Genomic DNA, 21,109 nt, shown 5'->3' on the forward strand with positions numbered 1-21,109 from the left:
GCCTTGTGTTCCCCCAATGCAGAGTTCCAACGCTAGTTTAGTTTGACCAATAGAAGCAACCCTGCAGATGCATTTCAGCATGTATTTGATACTCGTGGTGCTACAATGAATGAAGCTTTGGGTTTTGTATTCTTTACCGGTGGTAAAAAAAAACTTTAGTATTGGTCGTGTTGTCATAATGTACACAGTGCCCACACTTGTAACTGCCTTTTGGCAGGCCTGGGAGCCAAGACGTCTTCCTCAGAGTGACCTGACGTCTTCCTCAGAGTGACCTGACGTCTTCCTCAGAGTGACCTGACGTCTTCCTCAGAGTGACCTGACGTCTTCCTCAGAGTGACCTGACGTCTTCCTCAGCGTGACCTGACGTCTTCCTCAGAGTAACCTGACGTCTTCCTCAGAGTGACCTGACGTCTTCCTCAGAGTGACCTGACGTCTTCCTCAGAGTGACCTGACGTCTTCCTCAGCGTGACCTGACGTCTTCCTCAGAGTGACCTGACGTCTTCCTCAGAGTGACCTGACGTCTTCCTCAGAGTGACCTGACGTCTTCCTCAGAGTGACCTGACGTCTTCCTCAGAGTGACCTGACGTCTTCCTCAGAGTGACCTGACGTCTTCCTCAGCGTGACCTGACGTCTTCCTCAGAGTGACCTGACGTCTTCCTCAGAGTGACCTGACGTCTTCCTCAGAGTGACCTGACGTCTTCCTCAGAGTGACCTGACGTCTTCCTCAGAGTGACCTGACCATTGCACATAGCACCTATTTATACCCTAGTGGCCCACTGAGACACAACTATATAAAACAACTATAACGATAATATGTTTCAAGGTAAATGGCAAATTATAGCACAAAATAAAAATATAAATAGTGTGTCTGGTTAATCAATAGGCCATGTCAACATATACATAGGTGATATTTGGGTGTCTGTGAATCTGGAGACACAGAGACCCAAAACATCAAGGCAACACCATTATAGAAATGAGGACAGTGAAACATCCACAGTGTCTAAGGAGTGCTGCCCCTTAGGATCCACAGTGTCTAAGGAGTACTGCCCCTTAGGATCCACAGTGTCTAAGGAGTACTGCCCCTTAGGATCCACAGTGTCTAAGGAGTACTGCCCCTTAGGATCCACAGTGTCTAAGGAGTGCTGCCCCTTAGGATCCACAGTGTCTAAGGAGTACTGCCCCTTAGGATCCACAGTGTCTAAGGAGTGCTGCCAGAATGCCTCTCTTTGTTTTAGTTTACGTACGATGTCACCTCCTCTTGGTAAAATCTGGATGAGTTCTATGGCAATAAAGTGCAGGCAGGAAGGTGAGCCACGGTTGGCTTCGATGCAGTGACGCGCAATAGAATAGTCTGCGTTTATACTTCTAATAGGAATACCTGGGATAGGATTAAGGAATACCTGGGATAGGATTAAGGAATACCTGGGATAGGATAAAGTAATCCTTCTAACCCCCCCTTACCCCAACCCACCCCAAAAAAAATAATAAAAAAAATTGTAAAGTGGTTATCCCACTGGCTGTAAGGTGAATGCACCTATTTGTAAGTCGCTCTGGATAAGAGCGTCTGCTAAATGACGTAAATGTAAATGTAAAATGTAAATGTAATAGCAGCCTTGTGTTCCGCAATGCAGAGTTCCAACGCTAGTTTAGTTTGACCAATAGAAGCAACCCTGCAGATGCATTTCAGCATGTATTTGATACTCGTGGTGCTACAATGAATGAAGCTTTGGGTTTTGTATTCTTTACCTGTGGTAAAAAAAACTTTAGTATTGGTCGTGTTGTCATAATGTACACAGTGCCCACACTTGTAACTGCCTTTTGGCAGGCCTGGGAGCCAAGTGTCACACTTCTTGGGCATGCTGTGCCGTAATGGAGTCGGCTAGATTGTGTGCACGGCGAAAAACAAATGCGAGGGGGGCAATGTTGTGAACTCTCGTAGATTTTGGATCACTTTTGAGGATGTTCCAGTGTTTCAATACAATGGATTTGACGCGACCGGCACATGGTGGAAAAAAACACAAACGTGGGGGGTGTTTTGTCCTGGTTTCTACTAGTGCCAGTGCGTAGGCTTTGACGTTCATTCTCTCTAGCACGGGTATAGGCCTGTTCAATGACACCCTTATCATACCCGCGTTGCAGGAACCTGGTGCCGCATGTCATTAGCTTTGCGCTCTAAATCCACGTCTGTACTACAGTTACGTCCGTGTGTATGTAGTAGGCATGTTCCGCTTAACATGTACCGGGTGGTTACTGTCTGCATGTTGAAGATGATACACTCCAACTTGTTTTCTTTATTTTTGTGGATTGTAAGATCCAAGAAGTCTATTTTCTCCCGACTTCTCTCTGCTGTGAATCTGAGATTTGGGGGTCAGATAAGTTAATATAAGAAATGAACTCAGAGAAGAGCGTCAGTACTGTTCCACACCAGTAGGATGTCGTCTATGTATCTTTTCCCAAAGGGCGACATTCTGGAAATATGGGGTTTTCTGGACATCATACATGAAGGTCTCCTCCCAGTGTCCCATAAATACATCTGCATAGTTAGGAGTGAATGCAGCTCCCATCGCTGTACCCTGAATCTGTTGGTAGAAACTGCCCGCATATTAGAAGTCATTTGATGAGAGAGCTTTTTCCAGTGAGAGACTGAATAAAGTCAGACGGAGGTAAGATACCCTCCGGTCTAGTGTTGAGATGGCGAGAGAGCGCTCGTAGGCCTGCGTCCTGTAGACGGAGGTAAGATACCCTCCGGTCTAGTGTTGAGATGGCGAGAGAGCGCTCGTAGGCCTGCGTCCTGTAGACGGAGGTAAGATACCCTCCCGGTCTAGTGTTGAGATGGCGAGAGAGCGCTCGTAGGCCTGCGTCCTGTAGACGGAGGTAAGATACCCTCCGGTCTAGTGTTGAGATGGCGAGAGAGCGCTCGTAGGCCGGCGTCCTGTAGACGGAGGTAAGATACCCTCCGGTCTAGTGATGAGATGGCGAGAGAGCGCTCGTAGGCCTGCGTCCTGTAGACGGAGGTAAGATACCCTCCGGTCTAGTGTTGAGATGGCGAGAGAGCGCTCGTAGGCCTGCGTCCTGTAGACGGAGGTAAGATACCCTCCCGGTCTAGTGTTGAGATGGCGAGAGAGCGCTCGTAGGCCTGCGTCCTGTAAACGGAGGTAAGATACCCTCCGGTCTAGTGTTGAGATGGCGAGAGAGCGCTCGTAGGCCGGCGTCCTGTAGACGGAGGTAAGATACCCTCCGGTCTAGTGTTGAGATGGCGAGAGAGCGCTCGTAGGCCTGCGTCCTGTAGACGGAGGTAAGATACCCTCCGGTCTAGTGTTGAGATGGCGAGAGAGCGCTCGTAGGCCGGCGTCCTGTAGACGGAGGTAAGATACCCTCCGGTCTAGTGTTGAGATGGCGAGAGAGCGCTCGTAGGCCTGCGTCCTGTAGACGGAGGTAAGATACCCTCCGGTCTAGTGTTGAGATGGCGAGAGAGCGCTCGTAGGCCTGCGTCCTGTAGACGGAGGTAAGATACCCTCCGGTCTAGTGTTGAGATGGCGAGAGAGCGCTCGTAGGCCTGCGTCCTGTAGACGGAGGTAAGATACCCTCCGGTCTAGTGTTGAGATGGCGAGAGAGCGCTCGTAGGCCTGCGTCATGCGGAATATTAGTGTAGAGAGACTGAACGTCAAATGTAAACAAGATGCTTTCGGTGTCGCATCTATAGTTAATCGATGATTGTAAGCACATCCCCTGGTATCTCCTAAAAAGGCTGGCAATGCTGGCACACATTTAGAGTTGAAGAAATCAACATACTGAGATAGGGGTTCAACAGGGCTACTGTTGCCTGACACTATGGGACGGAAAGGAGGTTTATCCATACTAAACTGGACAGGCTGGTTGTGGCGTAACGAGAAAGTCCTTCTCCTTCTCCGTTTCCGTTATCCAACCCTCTGAAAGAGCGTTATCAATGAAGCCATCTATATCCTTTTGTATTCTGGAACGGATACCTCACTACCATACTCTTCCCTGCTTCATACCACAATAGACCCTCCCTTAACAGCATTTTTTTATCACAATATCTGGATTGTCTTTCAGTTCCTTCAAAACATTTCGTTCCAACATTCCTGAGATTAGCTGCTTGTTTAGCGGTATTGCCAATTTAGCAAAATCATTTTCTATCAGCCTACTGTAGGTGAGAACAGTCAAATTTGTCTAGTCTTATCTAACGGGTTCTAGTCTGTTATCTAATGGGCTCTAGTCTGTTATCTAACGGGTTCTAGTCTGTTATCTAACGGGCTCTAGTCTGTTATCTAACGGGCTCTAGTCTGTTATCTAATGGGCTCTAGTCTGTTATCTAATGGGCTCTAGTCTGTTATCTAACGGGCTCTAGTCTGTTATCTAACGGGCTCTAGTCTGTTATCTAACGGGCTCTAGTCTGTTATCTAATGGGCTCTAGTCTGTTATCTAATGGACTCTAGTCTGTTATCTAATGGACTCTAGTCTGTTATCTAATGGACTCTAGTCTTATCTAATGGGCTCTAGTCTGTTATCTAATGGGTTCTAGTCTGTTATCTAACGGGCTCTAGTCTGTTATCTAATGGGCTCTAGTCTGTTATCTAATGGACTCTAGTCTGTTATCTAACGGGCTCTAGTCTGTTATCTAAGGGGCTCTAGTCTGTTATCTAAGGGGCTCTAGTCTGTTATCTAACGGGCTCTAGTCTGTTATCTAATGGACTCTAGTCTTATCTAATGGGCTCTAGTCTTATCTAATGGGCTCTAGTCTTATCTAATGGGCTCTAGTCTGTTATCTAACTGGCTCTAGTCTGTTATCTAATGGGTTCTAGTCTGTTATCTAACGGGCTCTAGTCTGTTATCTAACGGGCTCTAGTCTGTTATCTAACGGGCTCTAGTCTGTTATCTAATGGGCTCTAGTCTGTTATCTAACGGGCTCTAGTCTGTTATCTAATGGGCTCTAGTCTGTTATCTAATGGACTCTAGTCTTATCTAATGGGTTCTAGTCTGTTATCTAATGGGCTCTAGTCTGTTATCTAATGGGCTCTAGTCTTATCTAATGGGCTCTAGTCTTATCTAATGGGCTCTAGTCTTATCTAATGGGCTCTAGTCTGTTATCTAACTGGCTCTAGTCTGTTATCTAATGGGCTCTAGTCTGTTATCTAATGGGTTCTAGTCTGTTATCTAACGGGCTCTAGTCTGTTATCTAATGGGCTCTAGTCTGTTATCTAATGGGCTCTAGTCTGTTATCTAACGGGCTCTAGTCTGTTATCCAACGGGCTCTAGTCTGTTATCCAACGGGCTCTAGTCTGTTATCTAACGGGCTCTAGTCTGTTATCTAACGGGCTCTAGTCTGTTATCTAACGGGCTCTAGTCTGTTATCTAATGGGCTCTAGTCTGTTATCTAATGGGCTCTAGTCAAGGCCTTTGTGGACCACATTGGAAATAAATAGAATCTCTTTAACATGTTATCCCCATATCCCCAGGGTCCCTGGGATTGTACTATTTAGTGCATATTTTTTCCCAATCCATCAACCAACCAACCAACCAACCAATGAATCAGGTAGGCAGCAAAGCAGAACTCACTTGAGGTTCCTCTCCACCCCCCTGTTCTCGTACTCGTCTCCCTGGTTGAGTAGCCGGAGGATGCCCTTCTCAAACGACTCAGTGGACTGCTCCTTGGGAAGCTGCAGGACGGGGAGAGGGAAAAGTGATGTCATGTACAGCACCATTCAAACAAGTACCTTAAAAACAAGAGCTAGGAGAGATCATTAACATTTAATTGAATTAGGTTAAGTAATTATTCAATTAACTAACTAATTAAGTTAGTTAATTATCCCTGCTTATTATCAGTGGGTGAACATCCAGTCAATACAATGCAGGGAACTTGGGGTCAATTCCATTTCAATTCAGTCAATTTGGGACGATAACAGGGGTAGCTGGCAGTTTGCAGCATTTATAAAAACACAGTTAGTGAAAATACCTTCAACAAGAAGCTCTCCAGTTCAAGCTGTGTTTTCGTGACATTGCTGGATGAGGAGTCAGACCACTTCACCTGAAAGAGAAGATCAAGTATTGTTACTCTTATCATCCAAGGGATGTAAATTAATGTTACCAGATATTGAAGGGAACATTGGGTAAGGAAAAAAATACATTGGGTAAGGACACCGTAAGAAGGGGTAACAAAATCACAACATGGGAATGTTTTTCCTCAAACAAACAACATTTACAAATCTACCATCTTGGCTTTGCTGCTTACACACCATCGGCGGTAATAGAGATGATCAAGATTATCCCTAGAAGACAATAATAAAGAATTATGTCAGCCAAGCACTACGAGACGCTAGAAAAGCTCTTTAGTCTGCCCTGCTGTGAAAACTGTTTGGTTTGATCAGATCTTCAGGAAAGTCTTGTTTGTGTTTTTACAGCCCCCGCGGTTGATCTTCTGAAAAGTCTTGTTTGTGTTTGTACAGCCCCCGCGGTTGTGCTTTTCTGCTTTCCCAACCTAATGACTTGTACTTGGACGATGGTATTCTTGGGAGAGTTTCAGGGGCTTTTCCTCAACAGTTAAGTCAGTTCAACAGTTAGTTGGCCTACTACAACAGTTAGTTGGCCTACTACAACAGTTAGTTGGCCTACTACTACCGGATATGATCAAACAGTCCAAAACACAGCGTCCCGGCCAGCCATAGAGATGTCCTTTCTGACAGCAGGGGTTTAGGCTTAGAGGAAGCTACAGAGGGGTAATGACAGCAATCAATATCTAGGCTAACTGTCTGAGGGAAGAGAGTGAAACTGTTGGCCCATGTGATAATGACGAACAAATCACGTCTCCCACTGGAATCATGTAAGTGTGGATGACACATGGGTCACAGGAACAGCATCCGTTAGAAACAGGAAGTGAAGGCGGTGCAGAATCTCACAGCATCACAGTGTGGGGGGAAACATAAATCAGGTGGTGTGCTGAGCGATTTGTTCCTCAATGAAGTTAGGCCCCCCCCCCCGCCAGAGGTCCCACAATGTTCCACACTACAGTGAGAATAAACAAACACCTCTACTGTGGGATGCATTTAAACCCATGCCGGCTAAACCTATTGACAAGGCCTATAGAGAAACCATTGGACATAGGGCACCATTTTTCGGTCATATGCAATGCCTCAAATCAAATCAAGTTTATTGGTCACGTACACAGATTTACAGATGTTATTACAGGTGCAGTGATATGCTTGTCCAGTAATAGCATAATCACATCAATAAATTGGTTATAACAAACTCTGAACAACGTAACACGTGTTGACAGCAAAATGGATGCAGAGGACGTGACAAATAAACTCGAAACGTAGGAATGTTTACTGGTTGCTCAGGAGGTAAAGGGGAAGTCAGATGTGTGGACTAAATGTGACTAGTTGTGGAAAATAGAGATCAAGAAAAATAAAGGTAAGGAGCGCTGCTGGGTGATTTGGACGGAGTCAGGCGCAAGGAGGTGTGAATCACAGAATAATGGTTTATTCGGCCAATACAGCAGTTCGCAGCAATGCGTAAAAAAACAACTACAGTGCGACTTAACGGCGTACTGGGGAAAACAAAACACACAGGTGAATATCCCGGCACTAAGGTACATAATGCTCCACCGAGCTATCGACACCTCCACATGGAAACAAATCACACACAGAGACATGGGGGGGCAGAGGGAATACTTATACAGGGGACTGATGAGGGGATATGCACCAGGTGTGTGTGAAAAACAAGACAAAACAAATGGAATGATGAGATGAGGAGCGGCAGTGGCTAGAAGGCCGGTGAAGACTAACGCCGAAGCCTGCCCGAACAAGGAGAGGAGGCAGCTTCTGAGGAAGTTGTGAGAGAGAGAGAGAGAGAGAGAGAGAGACACTGCTGGGTACAAATTACATTCAGCTGCTACAGATTTGAAGGGGAAAATATACCCCGGCAATACAAAATACACGGAGCTCAACTGAGCTACACTCTCCTCACAATAAACAATCACCCACAAGGACAAGAAGGGCAGAGGGAACACATATACAAGTACTAATGAGGAGACAGCTTCTGAGGAAGTCGTGACAGCAGCCTGCATATTATGTGTGCCAAACAGGTGCTGTTAGATTACCATATAATGTGCTGACCGTTTGGGACAACACTAAATACATTATAAGCGGACCAGAGAGTCTGTTGTAAAGTTAATTTTTTTTGTAAAGCTTTTATTACAGCGAAGACTAAAAACAGTCGCATTCATGCGTGAATGCAATTTCCGAAATAGAACAGTTTAGGCCTATTTATTGTTTACGGTATTATTCAATGGTCGCTTTGTTATTTTATTTTAAAAAATAACACTTGATTGCATTTCACATCATGAATGACTCGTATGCTGTATGATGACATGAACAAATAAATTATTGATTGATACTGCGACTTGTGACGGCCGGCCGCCAAACAACCTGCCCGCTTGACCCTATCCCCTCCTCTCTTCTCCAGACCATTTCCGGAGACCTTCTCCCCTACCTCACCTCGCTGATCAACTCATCCTTGACCGCTGGCTATGTCCCTTCCGTCTTCAAGAGAGCGAGAGTTGCATCCCTCCTCAAAAAAACGGAGACACTTGAAACCTTACCTCTTTAAGGAATACCTTGAATAGTATAAAAGTAAAAGTAATCCTTCTACCCCCACAAAAAAATTAAAAATATAAAAATAAGGTGGTTGTCCCACTGGCTATCATAAGTTGAATGCACCAATTTGTAAGTCGCTCTGGATAAGAGCGTCTGCTAAATGACGTAAATGTAAATGTAATACAGTAGCTTAGATATAGAATCATGAAATTCCATTCCAGGGACGTACAAATGTATGCACACATGACTAAGTCGCTTTGGATAAAAGTGTCTGCTAAATGGCACATATTACCCAAAACCTCACTTAGAGACCCACGACAGGCCATGCTTTAAAATGCAGTCTTTTAAAAGATGGGATAGGTGTTGAAAGAGCAGTGGCGTGGAGTGAAAGGACAAGACCACTACACACGGAATAGAACTGCCCCGTTCAAAACCACTACACACGGAATAGAACTGCCCCGTTCAAAACCACTACACACGGAATAGAACTGCCCCGTTCAAAACCACTACACACGGAATAGAACTGCCCCGTTCAAAATCACTACACACGGAATAGAACTGCCCCGTTCAAAACCACTACACACGGAATAGAACTGCCCCGTTCAAAACCACTACACACGGAATAGAACTGCCCCGTTCAAAACCACTACACACGGAATAGAACTGCCCCGTTCAAAACCACTACACACGGAATAGAACTGCCCCGTTCAAAACCACTACACACGGAATAGAACTGCTCCGTTCAAAACCACTACACACGGAATAGAACAGCCCCGTTCAAAATCACTACACACGGAATAGAACTGCCCCGTTCAAAACCACTACACACGGAATAGAACTGCCCCGTTCAAAACCACTACACACGGAATAGAACTGCCCCGTTCAAAACCACTACACACGGAATAGAACTGCCCCGTTCAAAACCACTACACACGGAATAGAACTGCCCCGTTCAAAACCACTACACACGGAATAGAACTGCCCGTTCATAACCACTACACACGGAATAGAACTGCCCCGTTCAAAACCACTACACACGGAATAGAACTGCCCCGTTCAAAACCACTACACACGGAATAGAACTGCCCCGTTCAAAACCACTACACACGGAATAGAACTGCCCCGTTCAAAACCACTACACACGGAATAGAACTGCCCCGTTCAAAACCACTACACACGGAATAGAACTGCCCCGTTCAAAACCACTACACACGGAATAGAACTGCCCCGTTCAAAATCACTACACACGGAATATAACTGCCCCGTTCAAAACCACTACACACGGAATAGAACTGCCCCGTTCAAAACCACTACACACGGAATAGAACTGCCCCGTTCAAAACCACTACACACGGAATAGAACTGCCCCGTTCAAAACCACTACACACGGAATAGAACTGCCCCGTTCAAAACCACTACACACGGAATAGAACTGCCCCGTTCAAAACCACTACACACGGAATAGAACTGCCCGTTCATAACCACTACACACGGAATAGAACTGCCCCGTTCAAAACCACTACACACGGAATAGAACTGCCCCGTTCAAAACCACTACACACGGAATAGAACTGCCCCGTTCAAAACCACTACACACAGAATAGAACTGCCCCGTTCAAAACCACTACACACGGAATAGAACTGCCCCGTTCAAAACCACTACACACGGAATAGAACTGCCCCGTTCAAAACCACTACACACGGAATAGAACTGCCCCGTTCAAAATCACTACACACGGAATATAACTGCCCCGTTCAAAACCACTACACACGGAATAGAACTGCCCCGTTCAAAACCACTACACACGGAATAGAACTGCCCCGTTCAAAACCACTACACACGGAATAGAACTGCCCCGTTCAAAACCACTACACACGGAATAGAACTGCCCCGTTCAAAACCTCTACACACGGAATAGAACTGCCCCGTTCAAAACCACTACACACGGAATAGACCAGCCCCGTTCAAAACCACTACACACGGAATAGACCAGCCCCGTTCAAAACCACTACACACGGAATAGAACTGCCCCGTTCAAAACCACTACACACGGAATAGAACTGCCCCGTTCAAAACCAATACACACGGAATAGAACTGCCCCGTTCAAAACCACTACACACGGAATAGAACAGCCCCGTTCAAAACCACTACACACGGAATAGAACAGCCCCGTTCAAAACCACTACACACGGAATAGAACAGCCCCGTTCAAAACCACTACACACGGAATAGAACTGCCCCGTTCAAAACCACTACACACGGAATAGAACTGCCCCGTTCAAAACCACTACACACGGAATAGAACTGCCCCGTTCAAAACCACTACACACGGAATAGAACTGCCCCGTTCAAAACCACTACACACGGAATAGAACTGCCCCGTTCAAAACCACTACACACGGAATAGAACTGCCCCGTTCAAAACCACTACACACGGAATAGAACAGCCCCGTTCAAAACCACTACACACGGAATATAACTGCCCCGTTCAAAACCACTACACACGGAATAGACCAGCCCCGTTCAAAACCACTACACACGGAATAGAACTGCCCCGTTCAAAACCACTACACACGGAATAGAACTGCCCCGTTCAAAACCACTACACATGGAATAGAACTGCCCAGTTCAAAACCACTACACACGGAATAGAACTGCCCCGTTCAAAACCACTACACACGGAATAGAACTGCCCCGTTCAAAACCACTACACACGGAATAGAACTGCCCCGTTCAAAACCACTACACACGGAATAGAACTGCCCCGTTCAAAACCACTACACACGGAATAGAACTGCCCCGTTCAAAACCACTACACACGGAATAGAACAGCCCCGTTCAAAACCACTACACACGGAATAGAACAGCCCCGTTCAAAACCACTACACACGGAATAGACCAGCCCCGTTCAAAACCACTACACACGGAATAGAACTGCCCCGTTCAAAACCACTACACACGGAATAGAACTGCCCCGTTCAAAACCACTACACACGGAATAGAACTGCCCCGTTCAAAACCACTACACACGGAATAGAACTGCCCCGTTCAAAACCACTACACACGGAATAGACCAGCCCCGTTCAAAACCACTACACACGGAATAGACCAGCCCCGTTCAAAACCACTACACACGGAATAGAACTGCCCCGTTCAAAACCACTACACACGGAATAGAACTGCCCCGTTCAAAACCACTACACACGGAATAGAACTGCCCCGTTCAAAACCACTACACACGGAATAGAACTGCCCCGTTCAAAACCACTACACACGGAATAGAACAGCCCCGTTCAAAACCACTACACATGGAATAGAACAGCCCCGTTCAAAACCACTACACACGGAATAGAACTGCCCCGTTCAAAACCACTACACACGGAATAGAACTGCCCCGTTCAAAACCACTACACACGGAATAGAACTGCCCCGTTCAAAACCACTACACACGGAATAGAACTGCCCCGTTCAAAACCACTACACACGGAATAGAACTGCCCCGTTCAAAACCACTACACACGGAATAGAACTGCCCCGTTCAAAACCACTACACACGGAATAGAACTGCCCCGTTCAAAACCACTACACACGGAATAGAACTGCCCCGTTCAAAACCACTACACACGGAATAGAACAGCCCCGTTCAAAACCACTACACACGGAATAGAACTGCCCCGTTCAAAACCACTACACACGGAATAGACCAGCCCCGTTCAAAACCACTACACACGGAATAGAACTGCCCCGTTCAAAACCACTACACACGGAATAGAACTGCCCCGTTCAAAACCACTACACACGGAATAGAACTGCCCCGTTCAAAACCACTACACACGGAATAGAACTGCCCCGTTCAAAACCACTACACACGGAATAGAACTGCCCCTTTCAAAACCACTACACACGGAATAGAACTGCCCCGTTCAAAACCAAAGTGGCCAAACTGAGGCTTTTAGTCCGCTGTCTCCTCTTTCAATCCCTGTTGTTAACATCCCCTGTGTGTGGTATTGGCTCTGGGCTGTGCAGTCTTGCAGAGGCCTGTTGTCCCCCTCTGTCTGTCTGGCTTGGTTGCTAATGCAGAGTGGATGCCCTGTTCTCTTTGCCCAGAGGAACAGACGGCTACATCACTCCGCCCCTCACTCACTCTTAGACAAAGAAGCCTGTCAACCAGTAGGATGTTAGAGTGAGAGCAGTAGAGTGAGAGCAAAATGTGAGAGGGACGTAGTGAGAGCGAAAATGTGAGAGGGACGTAGTGAGAGCAAAATTGTGAGAGGGACAGAGTGAGAGCCAAATGTGAGAGGGACGTAGTGAGAGCCAAATGTGAGAGGGACAGAGTGAGAGCCAAATGTGAGAGACACAGAGTGAGAGCCAAATGTGAGAGACACAGAGTGAGAGCCAAATGTGAGAGACACAGAGTGAGAGCCAAATGTGAGAGGGACAGAGTGAGAGCAAAATGTGAGAGACACAGAGTGAGAGCCAAATGTGAGAGACACAGAGTGAGAGCCAAATGTGAGAGACACAGAGTGAGAGCCAAATGTGAGAGACACAGAGTGAGAGCCAAATGTGAGAGACACAGAGTGAGAGCCAAATCTGAGAGGGACGTAGTGAGAGCAAAATGTGAGAGACACAGAGTGAGAGCCAAATGTGAGAGACACAGAGTGAGAGCCAAATGTGAGAGACACAGAGTGAGAGCCAAATGTGAGAGACACAGAGTGAGAGCCAAATGTGAGAGGGACAGAGTGAGAGCCAAATGTGAGAGACACAGAGTGAGAGCCAAATGTGAGAGACACAGAGTGAGAGCCAAATCTGAGAGGGACAGAGTGAGAGCCAAATGTGAGAGGGACAGAGTGAGAGCCAAATGTGAGAGACACAGAGTGAGAGCCAAATGTGAGAGACACAGAGTGAGAGCGAAAATGTGAGAGGGACAGAGTGAGAGCCAAATGTGAGAGGGACCAGAGTGAGAGCCAAATGTGAGAGGGACCAGAGTGAGAGCCAAATGTGAGAGGGGCCAGAGTGAGAGCCACATGTGAGAGGGACAGAGTGAGAGCCAAATGTGAGAGACACAGAGTGAGAGCCAAATGTGAGAGGGACAGAGTGAGAGCCAAATGTGAGAGGGACCAGAGTGAGAGCCAAATGTGAGAGGGACCAGAGTGAGAGCCAAATGTGAGAGGGACCAGAGTGAGAGCCAAATGTGAGAGGGACCAGAGTGAGAGCCAAATGTGAGAGGGACAGAGTGAGAGCCAAATGTGAGAGGAACAGAGTGAGAGCCAAATGTGAGAGGGACCAGAGTGAGAGCCAAATGTGAGAGGGACCAGAGTGAGAGCCAAATGTGAGAGGGACCAGAGTGAGAGCCAAATGTGAGAGGGACAGAGTGAGAGCCAAATGTGAGAGGGACCAGAGTGAGAGCCAAATGTGAGAGGACCAGAGTGAGAGCCAAATGTGAGAGGGACCAGAGTGAGAGCCAAATGTGAGAGGGACAGAGTGAGAGCCAAATGTTGAGAGGGACAGAGTGAGAGCAAAATGTGAGAGGAACAGAGTTGAGAGCCAAATGTGAGAGGACCAGAGTGAGAGCCAAATGTGAGAGGAACAGAGTGAGAGCCAAATGTGAGAGGAACAAAGCAAGGGTATGTGTTTGTTTGCGTTCGTCCCTGCATGAGTGAGTGTGTGTGTGTGTGTGTGTGAGTCGGTGTGTGAGTCGGTGTGTGAGTCGGTGTGTGAGTCGGTGTATGTACACAGGGTGCCAGGTCTTCCCAGCCAGCCAGCCAGTTGTGTGTTTTTTTACTGCCTTGTTACCAGGTTGTATAGTGGGTATTCTGACTGAGTTGGCTTAGTTTACCAGCCATGTCCATGGGCCAAGTCCAGAACCAGATGTACCTCTGGGGAGAAAGGACAGTTCCAGAGCACAGGGAGCACAGGGCAGCGCTGGCCTGGCCAGGGGCTGGGTGGGTTAGATGATGAATAGATGGCTAAAACCGGCGTGACAATCTCTCTCTCCACTGGAACAGCACAGACAGTCTGTCCGGGTCGTGTCCAAACTGTCTCAAACAGCTTCCTTGCTTCCTTTGTCAGCTGAAAAGGACTTTGACCATAGATCGTATTAAAACACGAGACAGGTCCAAGCGCCGTGGTGTAAAACTATCGTCCACCTAATGATCGTAATGAAAGAATTAAAGCCATTTCATTGATGGGACATGGCCACAACTGTTTCTCCTGGTCCTGACTGTGTGTGTAACTGGGGCGACGGGGTTGATGAGGCAAGCAAACTCTCTGGCCCTCTGGGCCGTCAGCACCAGCAGGCATACCTTTCCTCGGTCTAGATTCTGTTAGCATGCTCCAGATAGCAAGCCTAAATCATCTCACACGGCAACATTTCACACTGAGCCTTTTGGTAGTTCTACTTAGGAGACCAGGATACAAGTCATTTATACTAGGCTACGGTCTGACTATTTCAGGACATTTATCCGTTTTAGTCTTCCCTTGTTTTGGTTAGCTAGCATTTAGACGCCAGACGTCACATTTGATTTCACACTAAAGAAAAGCAAAATCATCTAGATACACATTATAACTCTCAAAATGTACCCAAACATTTCATTTCGGCAACAAAATGAAACTCATAATTTCCAGTTCACTTTGGCAGGCAGACAAGTCAACACTGGAGTTAAAAAAGAAAACACTGTTGGCGGAAAACGAGACAGGTTACGCGAGACAGGTTTTTGAACATCTCTCTCGCGTAACCTTTCATCTCCAACACCACCCCAACATCAACACCTGAAAATTGTGTGTTTTCTATGTTTTGTAGTAAAAAAGATATAGAGGAAGATTGGGGTTTTCAATTACATCATCGGTGTGCATCGTGTGATTTTAACCAATTATGAGGAGGCATTGCCTACTAATTGTCTACTAATTGGTTGATGATGTCATTGGAAAACCTTACAGTGCCTTCGGAAAGTATTCAGACCCCTTGACTTTTTCCACATTTTGTTACGTTAGCGCCTTATTCTAAAATGGATTAACTAATAAAAATCCTCACAATCTACACAAAATACCCCATAATGACAAAGCGAAAACAGGTTTTTAGAATTTTTTGCAAATTTATTAAAAGTGAAAAATAGAAATACCTTATTTACATAAGTATTCAGACCCTTTGCTATGAAACTCGGGTTGCATAGCTCAGGTGCATCTTGTTTCCATTGATCATCCTTGAGATCTTTCTACAACTTGATTGGAGTCCACCTGTCGTAAAGTCAATTGATTGGACATGATTTGGAAAGGCACACTGTCTATATAAGGTCCCACAGTTGACAGTGCATGTCAGAGCAAAAACCAAGCCATGAGGTCGAAGGAATTGTCCGTAGAGCTTCGAGACAAATTTTTTTGCAGCATTGAAGGTCCCCAAGAACACAGTGGCCTCCATTATTCTTAAATGGAAGAAGTTTGGAACCACCAAGACTCTTCCTAGAGCTGGCCGCCCGGCCAAACTGAGCCACCGGGGGAGAAGGGCCTTGGTCAGGGAGGTGACCAAGAATCCGATGGTCACTCTGACAGAACTCTAGACTTCCTCTGTAGAGATGGGAGAACCTTCCAGAAGAACAACCATCTCTGCAGCACTCCACCAATCAGGCCTTTATGGTAGAGTGGCCAGACGGAAGCCACTCCTCAGTAAAAGGCACGACAGCCCGCTTGGAGTTTGCCAAAAGGCACCTAAAGACTCTCAGACCATGAGAAACAAGATTCTCTGGTCTGATGAAACCAAGATTGAACTCTTTGGCCTGAATGCCAACTGTCACGTCTGGAGGAAACCTGGCACCATCCCTACGGTGAAGCATGGTGGTGGCAGCATCATGCTGTGGGGATGTTTTTCAGCGGCAGGGACTGGGAGACTAGTCAGGATCAAGGGAAAGATGAACGGAGCAAAGTACAGAGCAACGCTCCCCAACCAACCTGACAGAGCTTGAAAGGATCTGCAAAGAAGAATGGGAGAAACTCCCCAAATACAGGTGTGCCAAGCTTGTAGCGTCATACCCAAGAAGACTCGAGGCTGTAATCGCTGCCAAAGGTGCTTCAACAAAGTACTTATTAAACGGTCTGAATACTGACATTCATTTTTTTGTTTTATATAAATTAGCAAAAATGTCTAAAAACCTGTTTTTGCTTTGTCATTATGGGGTGTTGTGTGTAGATTGATGAGGGGAAAAAACGATTTAATCAATTTTAGAATAAGGCTGTAACGTAACAAAATGTGGAAAAAGTCAAGGGGTCTGAATACTTTCAGAATGCACAGTATCATCCTCTATCTGTTTTACTACAAAATATAGAAATGCGCAATTTTCACGTGTTGATGTTGGGGTGGTGCTGGAGGTGATGAATATGAAGTTGAACATTTTTAAAAATGTCCCTTTAACAACAACACCATGGGCAGAATCATAACGTGTGTGTGTGTGTGTGCTTCCTGCTCCGAGGGAAACAGCACAGCAGCAGTTTCCTCATCCCTCATTAGAGGCTGAATCACATGAAGGATCAGAGCAGGGCGGAGTGAGGGGGGGGGGGGGGGGGTAGGGTCGTGGCTGTGTTGGGCTCAGGCAGGCAGGCTAGACAAAGGAAAATCCCCCAGCGGAGCACCTCTCTCCTGCTGTTCCCCTCTCCTCTCTCTGCCCTGCCCTGCCCTGGCACCACCTGCTGAGGTAATGGAGTTAATATTGGCAACAAAGAACTGGCTTTAAAATGGCCCCCCAAAAAACACACACACACACACACACTTGCACAACAATTTAAGTCAATAAGTAATTGTTTTAGTCAAAGTATTTTCCGTGTGAATGCCGCTACTAATACTTTTCAGTCTACGTTTCTTTTCAGGGCTGGGTTTTATTTGAACGTTACCACCCACCAGCATGGCATTGTTTATTAATCGGAAACAACTGCAAAGTTCTTCCTCTTCGCGAGTTGCGACTGAGCTGAGCCAAGCAGCTTTTCCCTGTAGCCTACACTTGGCCATCTGTGCAAATAAAATTAGGGGGTGCAAAGTTATGTTTTTGAACCTCCACTTCATTACCATAATCCATTGGATCATTTGTCAAGTTTCAATTCTGTTTTAGCTAGTCTGTATTTAAAAAATATATTACCGTTTTATAAAATGGTAAAATTGCATGTGATATGAATACATTTTGGAACCTCGCTCCCACCCCTCGCCACATGATGAATGGTTTGGACCACGCTCCACTGCTTTGATTGGTGCAGCTAGAAACCACAAGTGTCTATCCTATAATGAAAAGGCAGAAGAAAATTCCACGAATCTATTTTGTAGTGCTGATGTTACACTTGTTTCGGTGTTTTAAAAACTCAAGACAAGACAGGTTAAATGATAAAAAGGTTTAATGTGCTCTTATTTAGAAAGATAGTTCTGATCATATAGTCCTAAGCGATATCCAAAACAACTAACAATAGACTGAATTCATATACACTGAACAAAAATATAAATGCAACATGAAACAATTTCAAAGATTTGACTGAGTTACAGTTCATATAAGGAAATCAGTCAATTAAAATAAATAAATTAGGCCCTAATCTATGGATTTCACATGAATGGGAATAAAGATATGCATATGTTGGTCATTGATACCTTAAAAAAAAGGTAGAGGAGTATGGATTAGAAAACCAGTCAGTATCTGGTGTGACCACCATTTGCCTCGTGCAGCGCGACACATCTCCTTCGCGTAGAGTTGATCAGGCTGTTGATTGTGGCCTGTGGAATGTTGTCCCACTCCTCTTCAATGGCTGTGCGAAGTTGCTGGATATTGGCGGCAAACTGGAACACGCTGTCGTATACGTCGAGCCAGAGCATCCCAAACATGCTCAATGGGGTGACATGTCTGGTGAGAGTATGCAAGCCATGGAATAACTGGGACATTTTCTGCCTCCAGGAATTGTGTACAGATCCTTGCGACATGGGGCTGTGCATTATCATGCTGAAACATGAGGTGATGGCGGAGGATGAATGGCACGACAATGGGCCTCAGGATCTCGTCACAGTATCCCTGTGCATTCAAATTGCCATCAATGAAATGCAATTGTGTTCGTTGTCCGTAGCTTATGCCTGCCATACCATAACTCCACCGCCACCATGGGGCACTCTGTTCACAACGTTGACATCAGCAAATCGCTCGCCCACATGACGCCATCTGGCCGGTACAGTTGAAACCGTGATTCATCCGTGAAGAGCACATTTCTCCAGTGTGCCAGTGGCCATCGAAGGTGAGCATTTGCCCACTGAAGTCGGTTACGATGCCAAACTCCAGTCAGGTCAAGACCCTGGTGAGGACGACTAGCACGCAGATGAGCTTCCCTGAGACGGTTTCTGACAGTTTATGCAGAAATTCTTCGGTTGTGCAAACCCACAGTTTCATCAGCTGTCCGGGTGGCTGGTCTCAGACGATCCCATAGGTGAAAAAGCCACATGTGGAGGTCCTGGGCTGGCGTGGTTACACGTGGTCTGCGGTTGTGAGGCCGGTTGGACGTACTGCCAAATTCTCTAAAACGACTTATGGTCGAAAAATGTACATTCAATTCTCTGACAACAGCTATGGTGGACATTCCTGCAGTCAGCATGCCAATTGCACGCTCCTTCAAAACTTGAGACATCTGTGGCATTGTGTTGTGACAAAACTGCACATTTTAGAGTGGCCTTTTATTGTCCCCAGCACAAGGTGCACCTGTGTAATGATCATGATGTTTAATCAGTTTCTTGATATGCCACACTTGTCAGGAGGATGGATTATCTTATCAAAGGAGAACTGCTCACTAACAGGGATATAAACACATTTGTGCACAAAATCAGAGAGAAACATTTTCTCAGATCTTTTATTTCAGCTCATGAAACATGGGAACACTTTACATGATGCGTTTATATTTTTGTTCAGTGTATTTTCTGTAATTTAAATTTGAAATTTAAATTGTAAACACATATTTCTAATCTGGGAGGTAAACTCAATAAAGTATTAAATAATTTTGCTGTGTATTTTGGATTGAATCAAGGCATTAAAATGTACCAGAGGCCAACAAAATAAATAGCTTGTTCTGCAAAAAATGTCTTAACCCGCAGAGCCTGGCTGGCTACTTTTTCCTACTCCATGTGCTTGTGGAAGACATTGCCCCTTTCCCAAAACATGTGTAAAGATCGGACTATAAATTGTGCCTTCCTGTATTATATCATATTCTTATCTTATATTATTTCTTATTGTTGTTGCATTGTTGAGAAGGAACCTGCAAGTAAGCTGTGTTTTCCACAAGTAGCCAGCCAGGGTTCAAAATGTATTGCTAAAGGAGCTCTATTCACCATCTTCATCAAAATATTTTCATAATTTATCTGCAGATAATCGCCAAAAAGCCTAGGCCTACCAATAGCCTATGCAAATGATGGAGCCAAATGAACGGCTCTCTCACCGATGAGATTCGATAGGCTACGAGGGTCACTGTCTGGCAAGTCCCAACTTCCTAGGAAAGGAAACCTAGGAACTACTTTGGTTTACTTGTCCCAATGCAATACCATGGACATATAACCACGTCGCGAGATTTATGAATTACAAAAGGGATATGTGGTCCCGTGTAGCTCAGTTGGTAGAGCATGGCTCTCGCAATGCCAAGGTTGTGGGTTCGATTCCCGCGGAGGACCATTACGACAAAAGGATGAAAATGTCTGCACTCACTACTTACTGTAAGTTGCTCTGGATAAGAGCGTCTGCCAATTGACTAAAATGTAAATGTGAAAAATTGATATAGGAGATCAACTTTATTCAGTCAGTTTGACACTTTTTATAAATTAGTCAACACTTGCTGTTCAGTTGTCAATCAACGCACAGTAAATAGAGTGGCTGGCTATGTGAAACACGTGAAAGAAAATAAATGACTGTCAGAAAACAACAATTAGGCCAAGTTGTGGATTTAGACTCATCGTCACCACTTCCATTACATGGGACAGGCAAATTTACAAGCATCATGCTCTCTCCCGCCTCCGTGTAAAGAAATTTGAGTGCAACCAACCACAGCGCATACAAATTGTACCGGGAGGCGGGACAGACAGCAGACTGTGTTTCCCTGTCATCACTCGCTTTGTGACTGACAGGCACCTATCCTATCAATAGATCGATAGCAGACGCGTATCGTTCATTCTAGCGGGACGGACTAGCGAATTGAAACTTTTAAATGAAAAGTAGTCTAGTTAAAGATGCACTATGCAGAAATCCATTTCCTAGTTGATACAATTCTAATCGTTTTCTTAATTTCAGTTTGTTACAAAACAAGCAAGTACAGTGTAGAGTATCATTTTACCATCTAAACCGCTGTGAAATATATTTTTCATAACCAAAAATATTGTATTTTCAGCTGTTTAAGCTGGTGTACAAAGCCAAAAGTAAAAGACGCAAAAATGAGCACACATAGACCAGATCTACCGCTTCTTAGACTTGCTTTCAATGATGATGACAGATCTACAGTGGGGAAAAA

General features: G+C 45.5%; 1 protein-coding gene across 1 annotated transcript in view; it reads right to left on the bottom strand.

The window, feature by feature from the left end:
* Nucleotides 1-21,109, bottom strand: part of LOC311109400 (zinc finger CCHC domain-containing protein 2-like) — a 59,696-nt gene that overhangs the window by 23,111 nt on the left and 15,476 nt on the right. Inside the window, exons 4-5 of the mRNA XM_084152262.1 lie at nt 5,975-6,046; nt 5,578-5,678 (exon numbers count right to left, since the gene is read on the bottom strand). Coding sequence (XP_084008388.1) covers nt 5,578-5,678; nt 5,975-6,046 — 173 coding nt within the window. The remainder of the gene's footprint in view (nt 1-5,577; nt 5,679-5,974; nt 6,047-21,109) is intronic.

The sequence above is a fragment of the Coregonus lavaretus genome (assembly GCF_964263955.1).
Source record: "Coregonus lavaretus genome assembly, chromosome: 34".
Classification (NCBI taxonomy): domain Eukaryota; kingdom Metazoa; phylum Chordata; class Actinopteri; order Salmoniformes; family Salmonidae; genus Coregonus; species Coregonus lavaretus.